The 16,057-nt window shown below is 52.6% G+C and overlaps 5 protein-coding genes across 9 annotated transcripts in view; 3 read left to right on the top strand and 2 right to left on the bottom strand.

The window, feature by feature from the left end:
• Positions 1-4,747, bottom strand: LOC121589253 (exostosin-3). Its single transcript, XM_041908013.1, has 2 exons — positions 1,706-4,747; positions 1-1,091 (listed from the first exon to the last, which is right to left on the bottom strand). Exons 1-2 carry the CDS (start codon positions 4,472-4,474, stop codon positions 987-989), a joined length of 2,874 nt encoding a protein of 957 aa, XP_041763947.1. The 5' UTR covers positions 4,475-4,747; the 3' UTR covers positions 1-986.
• Positions 4,748-5,335: 588 nt separating this feature from the next.
• On the top strand, positions 5,336-10,392 carry LOC121589496 (serine-rich adhesin for platelets). Of its 2 annotated transcripts, none has more exons than XM_041908443.1 (6): positions 5,336-5,856; positions 5,949-6,124; positions 6,202-7,196; positions 7,389-8,795; positions 9,147-9,453; positions 9,658-9,785. In XM_041908443.1, exons 1-6 carry the CDS (start codon positions 5,717-5,719, stop codon positions 9,681-9,683), a joined length of 3,051 nt encoding a protein of 1,016 aa, XP_041764377.1. In that variant the 5' UTR covers positions 5,336-5,716; the 3' UTR covers positions 9,684-9,785. The 2 variants fall into 2 exon arrangements, with proteins under 2 accessions (XP_041764377.1, XP_041764376.1); XM_041908442.1 differs by having other exon boundaries at positions 5,341-5,856; positions 9,147-9,568; positions 9,658-10,392.
• Positions 10,393-10,420: 28 nt separating this feature from the next.
• On the bottom strand, positions 10,421-11,283 carry LOC121589502 (U6 snRNA-associated Sm-like protein LSm1). Of its 2 annotated transcripts, none has more exons than XM_041908466.1 (4): positions 11,229-11,283; positions 11,069-11,153; positions 10,784-10,968; positions 10,421-10,711 (listed from the first exon to the last, which is right to left on the bottom strand). In XM_041908466.1, exons 2-4 carry the CDS (start codon positions 11,115-11,117, stop codon positions 10,541-10,543), a joined length of 405 nt encoding a protein of 134 aa, XP_041764400.1. In that variant the 5' UTR covers positions 11,118-11,153; positions 11,229-11,283; the 3' UTR covers positions 10,421-10,540. The 2 variants fall into 2 exon arrangements, with proteins under 2 accessions (XP_041764400.1, XP_041764399.1); XM_041908465.1 differs by having other exon boundaries at positions 11,225-11,280.
• A 249-nt stretch (positions 11,284-11,532) lies between these two features.
• Positions 11,533-14,579, top strand: LOC121589499 (nuclear pore complex protein Nup107). The gene is made up of 2 exons (XM_041908463.1): positions 11,533-11,677; positions 11,749-14,579. The coding sequence occupies exon 2, from the start codon at positions 11,844-11,846 to the stop codon at positions 14,469-14,471; it is 2,628 nt and encodes an 875-aa protein (XP_041764397.1). The 5' UTR covers positions 11,533-11,677; positions 11,749-11,843; the 3' UTR covers positions 14,472-14,579.
• Positions 14,580-14,784: 205 nt separating this feature from the next.
• The window catches only part of LOC121589497 (peripheral plasma membrane protein CASK), a 204,708-nt gene continuing 203,435 nt past the window's right edge, over positions 14,785-16,057 (top strand). Inside the window, exon 1 of one of the 3 annotated variants that reach the window (XM_041908449.1) lies at positions 14,785-14,832. The gene's annotated coding sequence lies outside the window, so the exon portion shown is untranslated. The other 2 variants (XM_041908444.1, XM_041908446.1) reach the window with 2 other exon arrangements.

The following is a 16,057-nucleotide window of genomic DNA, read 5'->3' as shown; positions in this document are numbered from 1 at the left end:
TTACAGTATACGTGTCAATTTTATATTAGTCTTTTTTTCCGCGCCGATTACAAACATTACAATCTCATACGAGTGTACACGCGGCGAGATAAAACCTAATTTCTACCTTTTAAAGCTGCACAAAAGTCCCTAAAAACCTAAAACATCCTCCCTTCGGACTAGGACTAACGCGCCAGTAAAACACTTTAACCGCTAAAATAACTGGGAAAGTGCACAGAACGTCCAACTAAACGGGACTTAACGGAATTCAAACTCCCGTGTTGACGCTTCCCCTCACGCAACGCAATTTAATGTACAAACCATTTACTATTAATGTCACGCGCAGTGTTGCTTTACGATACACAAATGTTGCTTGCTGTACCCTTTTGCATTAACTGGTATGCTTACGGCGGTGCTGCTACTGTTGCCTTCATTAGAATCTAGCTGATTATGAAATATGTTACACCAATCTAGCGAATGGCGCCTGTTCGTTCTCATTCGCGCATTCTATCTCAGTCGTAGTGCTGGTTTGAAAAAAACAAAAAACGAAAAATCCAACCGAACGATTGCTTCGTTTAAAACATGCCACTTTGTTCGCCTAACCTAATCTATTGCTAGTACACGCTTACGAGCTACTCCAACGAGCAGGGTGTGTTCATTGGTAGTGGAAATGATGCTTGCTGTGCAACAACTACTGTACCGTTGTTCTTTCGTCCACCGTTAGTACTGCCCACCAGTGCCTGGTTGCGCAGTGTTGCAACACACAAGCTAAACATCCTCCTTATGGCATCCCCATTTTGACCACGATCACGTGATCGCGTACTTCTACATTTAGTGCATATGCGGTGACTATTGATATTTGCTAGCAGTAACTGTGTCGGTTTCGGTTGTAGGAAAGTTCCATCTCAGGTCAGCTCCCAGGTGCAGGCGGTCGTCCGGTTTGGCCGTGCTTTGGTTACGCCTGCCACCAACGGACGGAACAAACGGTGTTTTTCAATAGCGGGCAATTAGATAAATTTAAAGCATTTCTGTTTGTCATGTGGTATTCGCGTTTTGAACAGGATCGAATCGGCCCGGTACTGGGTGTTAAGTAAGGGCGTGTACCCAAACACCTGCAGAGAAAGAGAAGAGCACGCGTGAGAAGGGTTTGAGCAGTGGGGAACCGATCAATGTCTATCTAAATCGAAGCAAGCATTGAAGTAAGCGGGTGCCATTTTAACGTAGAAAGAGCGGTACAGGATGAAGCACCAAAACAAACGAAAACCATACAAGAGGCAAAAGAATTTGAAAAGCAAACGAACTAAACACGCCAACAAGTATAAAAAGTTCCCTAATGAAGATGACGATCTCGTGTTGGTGGGCGTGTTTGATCGCAACTCCAACCAAATATATCCGAAGAAGGAGGAGAACACAGTCTCCGAGGACAATGCGCCATCCAAGCACATTGAGAACGAAGCCGTCGGAGACACTGCTGCTGTTGAAAGGAATCAACCAAAACTGTTCGTTGACGTTGACGACCATCATACTCCGGAAGTGAATGGGAAGGACACTGTGCAGCCTCAAGAAGGCACTTCTATTGACCAGTGTCCGGGTAATGATAGCAGATGGTACGCAAAGCTTTTAAACAACTGTACCCCGTCCACCTCGCGACGGTCGCCAAGTCCGGAAAGAGCGTTCTATGATTTCTACTCCTGATAGGCCAATAAATAAAAACAATGCACCTTACCTTCGTAAAGAAGTTGATGCACTTGTGCCGCTCCTGGAAATGGGTATCGTCCTCGCTGAGCGACACCGGGCAGCCGGGACAGCGGAACGTCCAGCGCGAGGTTACCTTCACCGGGGGTTTGCGCGTGACGTGCGACACCAGAAAGTTCATCGCAATGTCCTCGCAGTTCATGTACTCGTCCACCTTGTCCCGGATCGCCTGGGGCAGCGTGTACGTGTACAGGTACGTGTAGTACTTGTGGATGAAGGCGGCTCCGGTCAGCACCATGCTCAGCTCGCAGCTGTAGTTCGAGTTGTAGTTCCACGAGTCGAGCGAGTTCACGTCCCACGCATGGAACCGGCCCGGGAAGCCAACCACCCGGTCGCGGTGCTCCCGCCACACGCGAAACCCGAACAGAATCTCGTCGTGGCGCAGGTGCGCATCGTCATCGACCGACAGGACCGCCTCGGTTTCGATCGCATCGAACGGTAGGAACCGGTTGTTGAGCGAGTTGCGCGGTGCCCGAACGACGTGCACCGGCACGCCAATGTCTGGCCAGCGTAGATCCTCGAGCGGTGGTTTCGGGGAGTTCCACACGACGATCACCTTGTGCAGGTAGGGCAGTCCGTACAGGCGGCTCAGCGAATCCATCAGCACCTGCTCCCGCTCGTACGTCAGTATGACGATGGTGAACTGTTCGCGGGGATAGTTGCCGCCGAGCGATTCGCCGAACTCTTTGCCCGTGCCGCCCGCACCTTTCCCGATCGGCCGGAAGCCCATGTGGGAGCCGATGAACTTCGCGTCGGACGGCAGCACCGGATCGAAGGGAAGCTGCGGATACAGGGCGAACGGGTCGGCCCAATCGTTCCACATTTCGCGTGACTGCACCAGGGTGGCGGTGTAGTTCCTGCGGAACGCCGGACTCGGGTACGGTGGTTCGATCGGACCGAGCGATTCCTCCGGCTCGGTATCGATGACGGGGTCGGATTTGAGCGGGACGAACGATGAATTGAACACGCTGTGCGCAATCACTGACGGTATTGGTTTCGGGGGAATTCCGAGCCGACTGCGCAGGCTGGCCACGATCGTATCAACCGTGGACTGAACCGAGCTAAGGTAGCGCTCCCACACCAACCGACCCTGGCGGCGCATCGTCAGCAAATCGGCATCGGGGATGGCACGCAGCAGAAAGTGTAGCTCGGTTATACGGGCCTTGGGCAGGGAAATCACCACCCGTCGCCAGTCGATCGTTTCAGCGTACGGAAGCTGCACCTGATCGCCGCCCAGTACCAGCGGAATCGCTCCTGCCCGCAGTGCCTCGTACAGCCGTGCCTGCAGCAACGTGGAACTCGTACTTCCTCCGCCCGGTGCCAGCAGCAGCGCAAAGGTCGATTCTTTCAGCACCGATTTGCGCGAATTGTCCGTCCCACAGAGCGACCAGTCACGCAATCCCGACGGTGCGCGTTGTTCGGTCGCCGGAACGCACTCAAACTGCAGCATGAAGTAGTCTTGCGTCCTGCCCGAAGACATCTCCTTCAGATGCTCGATGATAAACTCGTCCACCGTGTCGCTCTCGGTGTCGTCCGTCCCGCGCGGCCCAACCATCGAACCGTTCTGGCCCAACAGCTCGCCCTGGAAGCTTAGCAGATACTTCCGGCGGGCTGGCAGCATTGGAGCGCACTCCTGCCACACGTCCCCGCCCGGTGGACCCAGGATGGGCGGTGCGATCAGATCGAAGCCGACGCGGAACTGGCTTTCCTCGAAGCTCGACTGCACCAGCATGGCCCGGCCCGTGTCCATCCCCTGGCCCTGCAGCATATTACCCGCCCCCGGGCCAACTTCACGGCGGGCAAAGTTCAACAGCACATGGTTCCGCCCATCGCCTCCCCAGTACGGCAGGAGCCGTAGGCGGGTGACGTTCAAACTGGAAAGATTGGGCGCGCCCAACCCATCCGCAGCTCCCTGCGGTGCAACGTAGCGGTTGCTCTTTTGCACCTCATGCTCGGACAGTGCCTCCCCGACAAGTACGAGAAATACGCACGCCTTTTTTGGATCCGTTGTGAGATGCGCATTGTAGCCGAGCGTTTGCTTGATCGTGGTCTTCAGGAACCCATCGATATCGTACCCTGCGCTAACGACCGAAGTCGTATCGGGGTCGTACAGGTACACCGGAAAGCCGGACGTTAGACTGCAGCGCGAGTGATCGAAGCAGGTGCTCATTTTACACGACCGGCTGTGGGCGGCATCGATCGGGCGCATCTGCGCCGGTAGCGTGTCGGAAAAGAGTGCCCTCGGAAGGGCCAGTTCCGGTGTGTTGCGCAGAACGGCTTCGCGCTGGGCTACCTGCGCTTGCTCGACGGATATCTTTAACCGATCCAGCTCCGTCTGCTGGCGGGCCAGCTCTTGCTTGAGCTCATCGATCTTTTGATTGTACAGCCCGATATCTGACTGTAGCTTTTGGCGGCGCGATTCAAGATCACGCAGCTCCAGCGAAACCGTCCCCTTCATGCGCAGCATCTCGTCGATGCGCAGCTTCAGATCGGCCGCCTTCAGCGGGCTCACATCCTCAAACGTGAACAGCTGCGAGCGCGTCCGGTGGATGTCGCTGTGCTGGACGTTCGATTCCTCGTGCACGAGCAGGTTGTAAAAGACGAAGGGCAGCGACAGCAGGCAAAACACCACAATCAGCACCACCCGGTACAGCTTCATGTGCTTGAGCCAGTGGCATACGGCACCGCCGGTACTGGATGGACCGCCTCCATTGCCACCGAGCGAATCGTACCCGGTCATGGTGGAGCGGGTGCGTATGTATAGTGCTCCTTGTGGTTCAGTTATCGCATGGTTCACTGCGTTCAGGTTAGTCGTTGGCAACGGCCAAGGGTTTGGACGTCTTTCAGGTTAGCGATTTGAGAACAACCCAGAGATGGGTCAGCTTGTCGAATTAACTTTGCACAACAACGTTTGTAAAGATAACAATTGTGAAAAACATAAGTTTACGTTTTCCCCCAAGTGATTCGCACAATTCGATACGAGGAGGAATTTGTTTTTCTCGTTGACAGTTGGACGAGTGTTGACAAATAATGGACAGTGGAACTCGTTCATCGAATACATTCTTGGAGTAAATTTAAAATAATCGATAAACTTAGTAGAAAATTATTCAGGGTATTCATACAAAAATGCAAGTTTTTTGAAGAAAATTATCTGCTTAAATTTATCTAACTCCGTTGATTTACAAGAAAAACTTTTAATTTAAAAACCCCTTTACAGTAGAGGGCTCCCGAACAGAACGTTTGGCATTGTTGACTGAAAAAGATCATTGGACAAGTATTTATGTGCTTAAAATAATTTCAAATTCAAATTTGCGAGCAGAACATCAGTTTTGGTAAGTTTATTCAATTAAAGAACAAAATCATCTGGCAAATTCCGTTTGGTTTCGAATTGTCATCCAGGCCATCGTTCTAGTGCAATTTTGAATATCGCGGAATCTCGCTGTTGGTTTGTTGTTCTAGAATTTATAAGTTGATGCATTTTTTAAATCATAAAATAATGTAATAAAATGTTCAAAACACAATTATTGCTAAAAATTCAATATTCTTCTTTGAAGCTGCCAACCGATATCAATGACGATGACCGCACAGCGTCCGTTGGTGCAACGGCCTTTTCACAGTTGACTGACGGTTCGAAATCAAACTGTTTGTCAACGGGTACAAAATAAACCGCACTTTTTCGTTCTCGGCCGGTTTGCCCTTTCTACAGCCGTTCGTTCAGCTGCCCCGTATTTCGCATTGTTTGTTTCGTTCGTCCGGTTCATTGTTGGGCACGCTGTACATTCAACCAGCAAGAAATGGTTGCTGGTCTTCCAATATTTGTTCGTGCTACGTTTGCTATGCTGCAGAGTCCCTGCAGTGAGAAGTGAAGCCTACTCCTACAGAAGGAGGGACTTTTCCGTGCAACATCTCCGGAGTGGTTGTGCACAGAGGTGGTGGAGAAGGGCAAGAGGTGCAAACATTAATCTCTGTGCGTTTTTGTACGATGACGGATGTGGAGGAGTCCACCAAGGTACGATTGGATCAAGACATTGCCAGCAGGCTGCAGAATGAACATCCGGAACAGTTCGTTACGTTGGTTCGGATGCACCTGTCGTTCGAACTGGATCTTCACACCGATACGGAGTGAGTAGGCGGGTGAAGAGAGAGAAGGAGAGGGAGGGAGAGGAAGAGATGTGTTGTGTTGTCCTTATGCTAACGCTCGTTACCAATCACAGAAACGATCCAGCCGAACTAGACAAGCAGAAGCTGAAGAAGTGGAAAGGATTTCACAAGAAAGCGAAAGGCTGCACGTCCGCCAAAGCGACTTCGCCGGAAACGGCCAAGGCGGCGCTTACGAAGGCCAACATTGAAGATCTGAAGCAGCTGATTGCATTCCTGGAGCAGGAAGAAAGTGAGTAGTTGTGCGGCCCCATTTGAAGGCGTTCTTGTATATTAGTCCCACGATTTCATTGATTGGTCCACTTTTAGACATCTCCCAGGAAGGGATATTCCGCAAAACGGGTTCACTGGCGCGCCAGAATGAGCTGAAAAGTTTGCTGCTGCAAGGCAATGTGTTGCCGCTCGATGAGGCCGGCTACACGGCACACGATTGTGCCAGTGTGCTGAAAAGCTTCCTGGCCGACCTTCCCGAACCACTGCTGACCGAGCTGTACTACCCGGCCTACTGCCAGGTGGCCGATCTGTACCACTCGAAGGAACCGGCTCAACCGGCACGGAACGAGGATCGGCTGCTGAATGCGCTTCAGCTGCTGTTGCTTCTGCTGCCGGAAGAGAACAACATTCTGCTGCGCCACATTATCGAGCTGCTGCATCGTACGATTCAGCACGAAGCGACCAACAAGATGTCGGCGGTAAATTTGGCCACCCTGTTCACGCCGCACCTAATCTGTCCGCGCAAGCAGTCGCCCGAAGCGCTGCACACGACGGCCCAGCACATGTCGGGCATAGTGGGTTTCATGATCAAAACCGGGCCCCGGTTGTTTCACATCCCGCCGAAGCTGGCCACCGACATACGGGCGTACTTTGTGGAGCAACGGCGCCGCAAAACCATGTCCCCGGAGCACATCCTGAACGAATCGACCACCTCGGACTCGGTGGCCAACACCGTGTACACGTTTGTCGATCGGGAAAAGACGGCCGAAGCGTTGGAGATGAACTCGACCGACACGGCACTGGCGCAGCTGTATGCGCACATCCAGAGCTTACCCGAGTCGTCCAAGAAGAAGAAGCTGGTGAGCAAGTTTAACCGCCAGAATGGGTATGGCACGCCGCTGCAGGTGTTGATGCTGCGGGAAAAGAATGGTTCCGGCACGGGCAGTGCCGGGCCGGCCAGCGGTGGAGGGCTGAAGTATCCACGCTCGATTAGCGACTCGATTAAGCGCCATATCTTTCACAAATCGCTCATGTCGAGAACACCGAAACGAGGCACGATCAGTGGCAGTCAAACGCCTACTACTTTCCAGGTAAGTAAACGTAACGGTTTTTTGTTTTGTTTTTGTTTGAAAGACGTGTTTGTTTCCGTGTTGTGCCCTTTTCTTTCGTTTGGCTAACTGCAACCGTCCGTGCAAAATTCATCATCACTTCTAGTCATCTATTAATATCCATTAACCGATCTTACTAACGGAATGTCACTCTAACCACCAACCCTTACCTAGACTCCAAACGGAACAGGCTATGGCAGTGGCCCAAGACAGCGCGTTCTGTTTCAGAGCCCAGTGTCGGCGTCCGATTCGCCGTCGAGCGTTGGCTCGCCGCTCTGCATAAAGCGTTGCTCCTCCGTCTCGTCCTCGTCGTCATCACTGTCCTCGATGTCGTCGTCATCGGGCACGGGAAACGCAAAGGCGGCTGGTTCGCTGACACGCACGATCAGTTCGGAAAGTGGCAGCAGCACCTCGAGCTCTACCTCCTCAACCCATCATGACGTGTCAAAGCCGGAAGCACTGAAACGGCGATCATCCGGAGAGTTAGGAGCGGAAGAAGGACAGCGTAGTACCAGTGGCGGGGCGGATTTTAATTCCTCCTCGGAGCGCAAACGAAGCAGGGTTGAGGAACGTTCGGAGCGGGAGCAAACGGGACGGTCCAAACCGGGACTGGTGGTGCGCTTCGGTGCCGAGACGGTTGCCGGTTGTGATGTGCTGGAGGACAACGAACCTCCTCCTCCCGAGGACGATGAGGACTTTGTAGAGCAGGAGGATGACGATATCGGTGACAGTGGCAGTGAGCCCGTGGACGAGTTTTCGAACGATGAACTGCTGGCGAACGATGAGGCAGTGGCGGAGGAGGAGGTGGAGGAGGACGAAGGTGACGAGGAGGATGTGTTTGAGGACTGTGAACGGATACTGAGCGATACCGAGGAGGAGCGGTACGGTTCAGCCGGGCTCGGAAATACACGCTCTCGCTATCGCTCCGAACCGAACCTTAGCGCTATCGGATACCAGCATCAGCGGCGTGTAATAAACCTGGACAATAAGCATCTTACCGCGAACCGGGATAGCGAGATGCCTTGCCGGTTGCTGCGCGGCGGCCTAGGGGGCACGCAAATGGACGGCAAAAGTCAACCGACCACACCGGGCGGCGGAGGTGGAGGAGGACGAGGTGGTGGTGGTACCGCAGCGGGAAGTTCCACCAAGCAACGCATGAACATAAACTTCTTCAAGAACAAGCTCATCAAGGGCGTCTCGATGGGCAATTTGCGCTTTCCGTTCGGTAGCGATGCTAGCAAGGCGAGCAAAAAGAACAACAGCCGGCCGGTGGAACCGTTGGTTCGGTCGAGAGACGCTAAAAAACTGAGTACCACCGCACGTGGGAGTAGTTTGGCGGACTGTGCCTTTCTTCCTACGCTCCGGTCTTCCATCGTGCCCAGCACCACGTTCGCGACCACGAGCGTGGCGAACGTGGCGGACGATGACAATTCAAACGAATTGCCTGGCTCGGTGCACGGGACGAATTGGGCGGCAGCGAACTATCTGACCAGCACGCCCGGCCCGGCCGCCCTCATTAGCGGGCGCAACTCAATGTCTCCAATAACGAAAAGCACCCAACGGATGCCCAAAGCGATGCAGGTGTGTATTTCTCCTTCCGGCCTGGTATTGTTCCGGACGTTTCTATAAATACGCCGTGGTGTATGGTTTGTTTTCGATCTTGTTCAAACTAAAATTCAACATAATCCGCCATACTTACACGCTTACCTGTATGCTTATTAATGTGCGCTTCTTATTTTGATTGGTGACGGTTTTATTTAACTCGGCTTGAAGCTTACCTTTCTCTTTCTTTAACTACTTTTACATAAGAACTGTTTATTGATTTTCTATTGTATTATTCACCAAAAACAAGCTTCTCGATAGGCAAAAGGATGTTGCCCATTCCGCCGTAACGACTATTTTTAATTGCTAACGCTAATCCCTTCTTCTCAGGAATCGATCATGACCCCACGGTCCCGCAAGCCGGTCATGCTACTGTCCGTGTTGAATGCAAACGACCAGCAACAGCTCTCCACCACCTGTGCCAGTTTTTCCAGCCTGAAAGAGGAAGACGAAGAAGTGGATCTCGAACCGGCGGTACCAGTTGGCAGCTTGCTGCATGGAGCTAGCGACGGCACACCATCATCATCCCACACGCGTTACGATCGTGGCCTGAAGCAGCTCATCAACGACACGGGTCTACCACCGATCGGTAATGACGTGGGGCTTCCACCGATATCGAACCATTTTCCTTCTAAAGGTAACATAGCCTCCGGTTGCATGGTTGTTCATGGTGATGGTGGTGGTGGTGGTGGTGTTGTTGTTGGTGCCGCGGAACGAACCCACGAGTCGCGCGCTCTGGCGAGTCCCTTTCGGTAAGGGTATTAGTAATTACGATGATTTTGCTCGCTATACTGCTTTCCGGATCCGGTTCCTTAACATTCTGCTTCCCCATTTTTTGCAGACATTACCTGCTCAGTCGCGGTGTGATGCCGGCCGAAAGTCCGGCCGACCTATCGTTCGCCAGCCTGCCGGATGATTTCGTCGAATCGTCGTCGGGCGAAATTTTGGACCGGCTGAGTGAGTCGAAAATGAGCGAAAGCTTGCTGTACTGCTTGAATGGTAATGAACCAAAGGACAAGGAACCGACAACAAACGCTTCAACAGCGGCAACAGCAACAGCAGTAACAGTGCCGACCAGTACAGTAGCAGTGCCAAATCAACGATTTCCTGAACTGAACAGTTCCGAGCTGGATGAAACGGCACTGTAAGAGAGGGAATCAGGGATTTCCTTTCTGCTCTACGGAACCACAAACAGAACTACTTGTAGACCCGCAGCGAGTAACAGTAAATCAAAATTTAAACACTTTTCTCTCATAATTACGTTGAGGTGAGAGTAAGTGAGACAATGGAAGGGCAACGTGATGCTCTTTCTGATTTACCCATTACAATTAATGAAATAGTAGCAAGGCGTAATGTGTTAGGTGCCTTTAGTTATCTCTAGCATATCATGAATTCTACGTATGATACTCAGACATCCTCCCCAGCGACATCCCATACTTCTTCAGTATAGACGGATTGATACAGCACAAATTGAAAAGAATTGTATCAATTACTTTTGAGTATTTTCGTTTTGTAGTGATAAGAAATGTACGTTTAAATCATACTATAATCACGAAATAAAACAAAAACATACTAATTAAAAAAAAAACGAACACCGTTAGTCGTAAATTGTAGCTTTAGATGATATTTAAAAAGTAAAAAAAGGTGCTTCACATAGGGTTGTTGTGTTATCATCGTACCGGCAGTCATTTTCGTTTAGAACGGTTTTGGGGGGCAGCACATGACTAAAACTCGTCCTGAGCCATCTCGGAATTCATGTTCAGCCCTCGCTCCTTCAGCGCTTTCGCGACCAACCGGTGCTTCTCCTGCCGGGCCTCCTGTTCCCGTCGCTGCGCGTCCAGTATGTCGTCGACGGAGATTTCCCTCAGCGGCAGGGTGCTTTCCTTCTCGCGATCCTGAGGAAGAGAGGTTCGCGCATTACAACAAACTACAATGACGGCATAGAAACTGCGCAAATGTATAATTACAATTTCGCCCAGCAGCACAACGTTCTCGCCCCGGATGATGACCACGCCACGCTGGATGTCGCCATACTCGTTGCCGACGTGTATCCGCTCGATCGTCCGGTGTAGCACCAGATTGGCGAACTGGTCCACGCTTCGCAGATAGCCGATCAGCGTGCGCCCGTCGTGCAGCAGTACCATGAGTTTTTCTTCAAATTGTAAAAGGGAAGAAGCGTGATTAGGAACCCTCGAATCGTCGGTGCTCCACTGTACGGGTGGCAAGGCGGTTCGTTCGGATGCTGCACGTACTGTCAACCTCGTAGAGCATATGAGCGGTGCCGAAGAGAGGGTTGTCCATTGTGCTGAAGCTAGGAATCGATGGTGGCCAATGCCACTGTGAAGTAGAAAAGTGTTATTTTACTGTTTAACTAAAGATATTAAACAAATTCCGAGGAACGGACATACACACACAGGGGAAGATTTGCTAATGGCAGAATGTTGATGTAAACAAAGCGAAGGATGTTTGACGTTTTGTAGCCGGCGTAGCCCGGTGAAAAATGTATCACAATTGACAGCAATAGGCCTTTTGCGTTATTGTTGCGTTTTTTTCGATAAAAGTAAGTAATTTAAATATAATTATTACAATTATTGTATGCTTTACAGCAATTTTGTATGTTTTAGCATCGGTTTTTCTTTTCAAAATATCTGCTGACCCAAAAATGTTGAATGGGCCGCGACCAGCTTGCAGAACTGTCAAACAGATGCTCGTTCTGATTTGTTGACGATTGGTTTGCGCGCTAGCTTGGCGATCTCCCGGTTTCGTTTGCATTGGCCGCACTAAATTAAGCCATTTAGGCTTATTTTTTTACTTGATTGAAATTAAATACACTTTACTCGTTCTACGTGACAAATTTCCCTGTAAGTAAAGATATAACACGAGTGGAAGTGCAGCGAAACGATGCGATTTCAATGGCTCGACTGTGTTTTAGGTTATGGTGCACGGTGTTGTTGCGGGAAGGCGAAGTAATTGAATGCGATTAAGGAAAACGATTGCGGGTTTTGGCGCTGGTGTCATATCAACAAGATGAACAAGCTCGAGCGCACATTGCAGCTGTTGGACGAATCCACTGTCCAATCGCCGAGCGGATTGCTGCGGTCGAAGGATTCGGTGCGCTACTTGCAGCAGCAGGCCCGCGAGGAACAGCGACAGCTGGGAGCGTCCGGGCTGGGCGACAGTATGATGCTGGATTCCGTGCAGGATGTGGGCCTCTATCGAACAGGGGGCGAATTGGAACCGGCCGGAGGCGGACTGTCCGGCAGTCAGCTTAGCTTGGTCGCGGGCAGTACGGTAAGCTACACGAATGCAAACGTGCGGGAAGCGAGCAAGCAGCTGTGCGAAGAGTTCCTGCAGGTGCTGCAGCGCTACAGCAACGCTTCGGACGTGTTCGAGGCGACCGAGGAGCTGGTGAAATCGTTGGACGACACGCTGGTACAGCTGAACAATGCGTCCAAGCAGCTGCTACCTACTGGGCGGGAGCGCCGGCTGCACGCGGAAGAGATGTGGCTGAACGCGGAACGGGATACGTGGCGGCTGATGATCTGCCTGTACCGCGATCGGTTGATAACGCAGAAGCAGGACAGCGAGATGGACGATTTGCCGCTGGTGAATAGTGAGCAGACTATCATCTCCCATCTGTACGGTGGCAATGCGAATTTGCGCGAGTACCAGATCATTGTGGACTGGCTGGAGCAGATGGCGCTGCGGCAGCAACAGACCGAGCTGGGCCACTACATGAACCGGACGGTGGCGTGGGAAAACACGCTCCACCAGCTGCTAGAGGTAGGCCAGACGGCGTTCGGCAGTGGCCGGGCACTGGTGAAGGGGCTCGATCCGGACGCACCGATACGCGAGAAGCTGCCCCTGCACGATCTGGACATGGAGGATCAGACGCAGCTGGCCAAGCAGGTGTTTCGCGCCATTCGCCAGGGCCGGTTGAAGGAGGCACAGATCAAGTGCGAAAACTACGGGCAAGCGTGGAAGGCGGCCCTGCTCGAGGGATGGCGGCTTCATCACGATCCGAACTACGACCGCGAGAACGTGTCACTGGCCCGCGAGCCGATCGAGGGCAATCCGAGGCGCGATCTGTGGAAAAAGTTCGCGTGGCAGATGGCGGAAAGCCGCATGCTGGATCCGTACACGAAGGCCACGATCGGATCGCTGTGCGGGCATCTGGACTCGATGGTGGAGGTGCTGTCCGAGCACTCGTGGAACGATATGCTGTGGGCGTACCTGAAGGTGCAGATAGACATACGCGTGGAGAGCGAGATACGGTCGCACTGCGTCAAGAGCTATCTGCCCATGCCGGATCGGTACTGGAACGGCAAGATGTCGCTGGAGCAAATCTTCGACGCACTGGAGGCGCACAAGAACGCGCGCATCAGTCTGGCCGCCAAGGATGTGGACAAGGTGATCCAGAAGTACATTATGCTGGATGACATTCCCGAGCTGATGCGCACCGTGGACGGTTGGCTGGAGGGCACGGAGGTGGTGCTGATACCGCAGATGCTACGCTTCCTCACGCATTTCGTCATGTTTTTGCGACAGATTGGCAAAACCTTCCAGGAGGACATTGGCGATCGGGTGGTCAAGCGGTACGTGGAGTACCTGAGCACGCTCGGTTCCGCGCACATGGTCGCGTTCTACACGGCCGCCCTGCCACCGGCCATGCAGCTGCTGCTGTACTCGCAGTTCCTTCAGACGATCAGCGACAGCCAGCAGCGCAAGCAGGCCCTGGAGCAGGCGTACAACTTCGGGCTGGACGTGCCGACCATCACCGTGTACACTGTGGAGTGGTACCGTGCGCTGGAAGCCACCGAGGACGAGCTGGCACCGATCGCATCGGGCAGGTTGACCGAGCTGGACGAGCAGAAGATTTCCGCGCTCGAGTGGCTCACCTTCTATCCGGACCAGCGCGGCGAACTGCTGTGGCAGTCGAACACACTGATCCGCTACTTCCTGGCCCGGCGCAGCATCGAGGCGGCCCGCAAAACGTTCGCCGTCATACCGGCCGACACGATGGAGCTGATATTCACGCACTACGGCTCGAAGGATGACATCCCGTGCCGGGAGGAGGTGTCGATACGCGAGTACCTCTGCTACCAGACGTACCTGGCCGCGATCCAGGGCTACAACGATTGGTGCCAGCTGTTCTACAACGGCAAGCCGAAGCCACCGCCCGCAGTGAAGCTGTCGAACTTTACCGAGCGCGTCACCTCGGAGCACCGGGAGGCGACGTACCGGAAGGAGCTGAGCAACTGGGAGCTGCGTGTCGCCGAGCTAACCAACCTGACGCGCGACCTGCTGTACAATGTGCTGCTCTTCCCGGAGGCCGGCTGGCTGGTCGACACGGACACGACGAAACCGCCGCCGGACGATGACGAGGACTGGCTGCACCGGGCGGTACAGATGGAGAACCTGCGCAAGCTGTGCATACCGGAAATCGTGCTGCTGCTGCACCAGCTCCACACGCTGACCGAGCGGTACAGCGAAAATCTGCTGCTGGCCGATGTGCTCAGCTCGGAAACGCGCAAGCTGTACAGCGTCTTCCCCAAGCACAAGCTGGCGGAAACGCTGACCAAGATAGCAGAATCGTCCCTCACGCTCATGAACGCCCGGAAAGACCCGTTCGTGGGCGATGCAGCGAAGAAGTAGAGTTATACATTCTTTCCCACGCTAGCTCTGCATTTACTACAGTTCTTAATTTCTTAATATCCCTGCCGTGTTCTAAATAAAATCGTAAGTGATAAAGTATGTGTAAGATAAAAATGCGAATATTTTTTTAAATTCAAAAATTCAAATTAACAACCACCTGCGGCGAAAGAAACCAAAACGACCGAAGGGAGAAAGAGAGAGAGAACAAGATAAAGCGAGATGGGCTACACGCTCATCAAGGGCTGGAGCAGCTGCGAGTGTGTGCGTGCAAGCGGCCTGCTTGGGGCGAGCTTATCACTTTGACAGTTGGGTTGAAGCTCTCGCGCTCCACCCGGATTTCTCCAGTTCGTAAACATTGCGGGTAAGAAAAACAGTGTCGGTTCTGCTTCTGCTGCTGCTGCCTGCCGTCGTCGGTACAATTGTCCATCGCGCTATTCTACCGTGTTCTCATCGTGTGCCGCTAAAGTAAGCCATTGGTAAAGTGTGTGCGAGCGTATTTGACGGGTGTGGTTCGGTGTCGGTGCTGGAATTGGGTGTGTTGTTTTGCTCGGATGATAGTAGAACCGATTACGTGCGTGTCGTGACACTGCCAACCAGCTGCATGGCAAGAAAAGCTCGGTTTTGCGGATGTCACCCGTGGAAACAAGACACGGGTCGCCCGGGTGCGAGGGCGGACGGTGGACACCGACCGTTGTCGTTGTTGTAGAGGCGCTTGGGGTCATGGGGGCTAATGGATCCGAAGCAACTGTCTTATTGACTATCGCCACGGGAACGGCGCAAGTGGGGTGGTGGTGCGTCAGCTGTGTGTGATGTCACACGCTCCCGCTGTTGGCTGTGACGGCCGGGGGGGTACGGGGAAATTGTATTCCGATTGGCCAGCCATCCAAGTAGCTGGGGGAAGGGTTTTTTGCGAGCCAGAATGTGCAATTAGAAGACCGTCGTAGTAATCAGCTTTACGTGGTGTTTTTAAAGGGGAAACTCTATAGAGGAAAGCCTTTGCAGTTGCGTTCTGGAGAAGGTAAAGGGGAACGGAATGCTGGGTGCAATTTAATTGCTGCTTTAATGTTGAATTAAAGCAAGGCACTTGCTCTGTGACAAATTTGCTAATTGTGTATGAGAGTAACCCTGTAAGCGTACTGCGACCCTGTTGCCCTGACGCTGTAATTTCTACCTTTTTGCTTTGCACTGATTGCAACCAAGCGTGCTCAAACGGGGAAGAGAAAGAGACCGAGAAAGAGCGAAACAATAGAAACGGCTCCAACATCAGCAAACGGGCTGCGGGGCCAACGGTACAGTAGCGTGGAAAGCGAATGTGTCAAACCAATTGAAGCTGGACCGCGCGCGGTCGAACGTCAAAACTGTCTGGCTGTCTGTCGAAGGAACTCACGGAAAAGCGTTCTCTATATGTGCCATGTATGTGTTTGTGTCTGAGTGCATTCCTACACACGCAGGGGAAAATTGTTCCCATCGTGGAAAATGAGTCCCCCCCATCCCAAGCAAAGAGCGCTCCCATAATATGATCGAGACGCAGGGATACTACAATGTGTTTGTAAAACACGCTCGTTACTGTATTAGTGAATTGCCTG

The sequence above is a fragment of the Anopheles merus genome, chromosome 2R, assembly GCF_017562075.2.
Source record: "Anopheles merus strain MAF chromosome 2R, AmerM5.1, whole genome shotgun sequence".
Lineage (NCBI taxonomy): Eukaryota > Metazoa > Arthropoda > Insecta > Diptera > Culicidae > Anopheles > Anopheles merus.
The sequence above is the reverse complement of the archived record's forward strand: the minus strand, read 5'-3'. Positions and strand labels throughout refer to the sequence as shown.

Bases quoted from the DNA above. Each gene is read 5' to 3' on its own strand.
- LOC121589253 (XM_041908013.1), bottom strand. From the start codon at position 4,474: ATGACCGGGTACGATTCGCTCGGTGGCAATGGAGGCGGTCCATCCAGT. The intron at 1,092-1,705 runs GTAAGGTGCATT...CTTTCTCTGCAG, and splicing joins GCATCAACTTCTTTACGAAG to GTGTTTGGGTACACGCCCTT.
- LOC121589496 (XM_041908442.1), top strand. From the start codon at position 5,717: ATGACGGATGTGGAGGAGTCCACCAAGGTACGATTGGATCAAGACATT. The intron at 6,125-6,201 runs GTGAGTAGTTGT...GTCCACTTTTAG, and splicing joins ATTCCTGGAGCAGGAAGAAA to ACATCTCCCAGGAAGGGATA. The intron at 7,197-7,388 runs GTAAGTAAACGT...ACCCTTACCTAG, and splicing joins AAACGCCTACTACTTTCCAG to ACTCCAAACGGAACAGGCTA.
- LOC121589502 (XM_041908466.1), bottom strand. From the start codon at position 11,117: ATGGACAACCCTCTCTTCGGCACCGCTCATATGCTCTACGAGGTTGAC. The intron at 10,969-11,068 runs GTACGTGCAGCA...TACAATTTGAAG, and splicing joins TATGCTCTACGAGGTTGACA to AAAAACTCATGGTACTGCTG. The intron at 10,712-10,783 runs GTAATTATACAT...TCTCTTCCTCAG, and splicing joins TTGTGCTGCTGGGCGAAATT to GATCGCGAGAAGGAAAGCAC.
- LOC121589499 (XM_041908463.1), top strand. From the start codon at position 11,844: ATGAACAAGCTCGAGCGCACATTGCAGCTGTTGGACGAATCCACTGTC.